General features: G+C 29.6%; 1 protein-coding gene across 1 annotated transcript in view; it reads left to right on the forward strand.

Annotated features, from left to right (window-relative positions):
• Positions 680 to 1,102, forward strand: part of LOC107622527 (annexin-like protein RJ4) — a 7,074-nt gene continuing 6,651 nt past the window's right edge. Inside the window, exon 1 of the mRNA XM_016324458.2 lies at positions 680 to 843. Coding sequence (XP_016179944.1) covers positions 771 to 843 — 73 coding nt within the window. The 5' untranslated portion in view covers positions 680 to 770. The remainder of the gene's footprint in view (positions 844 to 1,102) is intronic.

The following is a 1,102-nucleotide window of genomic DNA, read 5'->3' on the forward strand; positions in this document are numbered from 1 at the left end:
CGGACCCGGTCATTACGGCCCAATAATGACTCGGTTTAAAGCCTAAATCATCCCTCTCAAATTTAAAATTTTGGCCCCTACTAAATTATCACGTCACTAACCAATGTTCGAATTCAAATATTGATTATATCCCAATCGATTAGAAGATAAGATAAGATGATCAAATTTATATAAAGAAGAGTTATACCAAATACGTTATACACACCTCTAAAACTTTATCATTGAGATCTATTCTAAACTTAAGCGTCGAAGTGTCTTTACAGGTCGTTTTTACCGTTTATCCAATTGCACCAAAAACTATAAAATTTACTAACTCAAAAAATTGTGGATCAAAATATTTCAGGTAACTCACTGAAAAATTTGTACCTTATTATTATATATAATCACCTAAACTTTACTACTATGGACAATCATGTTATTACAAAATCTAGCATATCTTGTTTGACCAGCAACAATGAACTTTCCTCGTAGGATAGAAGCCTGCTGTTATTTATAAATCTATGAATAATATATTTCCTAAACTAATTAGTGCATTAGGCAGATTTATAGATTTCATCGAATGAATGACATTAATTATTCTAAGCTAATAGCAAACGCATAGTAATAGGTTATCAACTTTTTGTATGTTGTCTATGTCTATATTCGTAACTATGAATATATATAGACCGTTTTGCTGATTTGATGAACATACTAACTAATATTATCACATATAAAAAGCAAGAAGCATAGTGTAAAAGACATTATTAATAAGAAATTAAAGACATTAAACCATGGCTACACTCATTGCTCCTACAAACCACTCCCCTCTTGAAGATGCAGAAGCTATCCGAAAGGCCGTCAAAGGTACATGATTTGACCTTCGACTCATTTTAGAATTTAGAATTTATAATTTATAATTTATAATTTATAATTTCATTAAACCAACTCATTGCTCCTACAAACCACTCCCCTCTTGAAGATGCAGAAGCTATCCGAAAGGCCGTCAAAGGTACATGATTTGACCTTTGACCCATTTTAGAATTTAGAATTTATAATTTATAATTTATAATTTATAATTTATAATATATATTAAATATCAAATGATATTTTATTTGATCAATTC

Source organism: Arachis ipaensis, chromosome B10, assembly GCF_000816755.2.
Source record: "Arachis ipaensis cultivar K30076 chromosome B10, Araip1.1, whole genome shotgun sequence".
Classification (NCBI taxonomy): domain Eukaryota; kingdom Viridiplantae; phylum Streptophyta; class Magnoliopsida; order Fabales; family Fabaceae; genus Arachis; species Arachis ipaensis.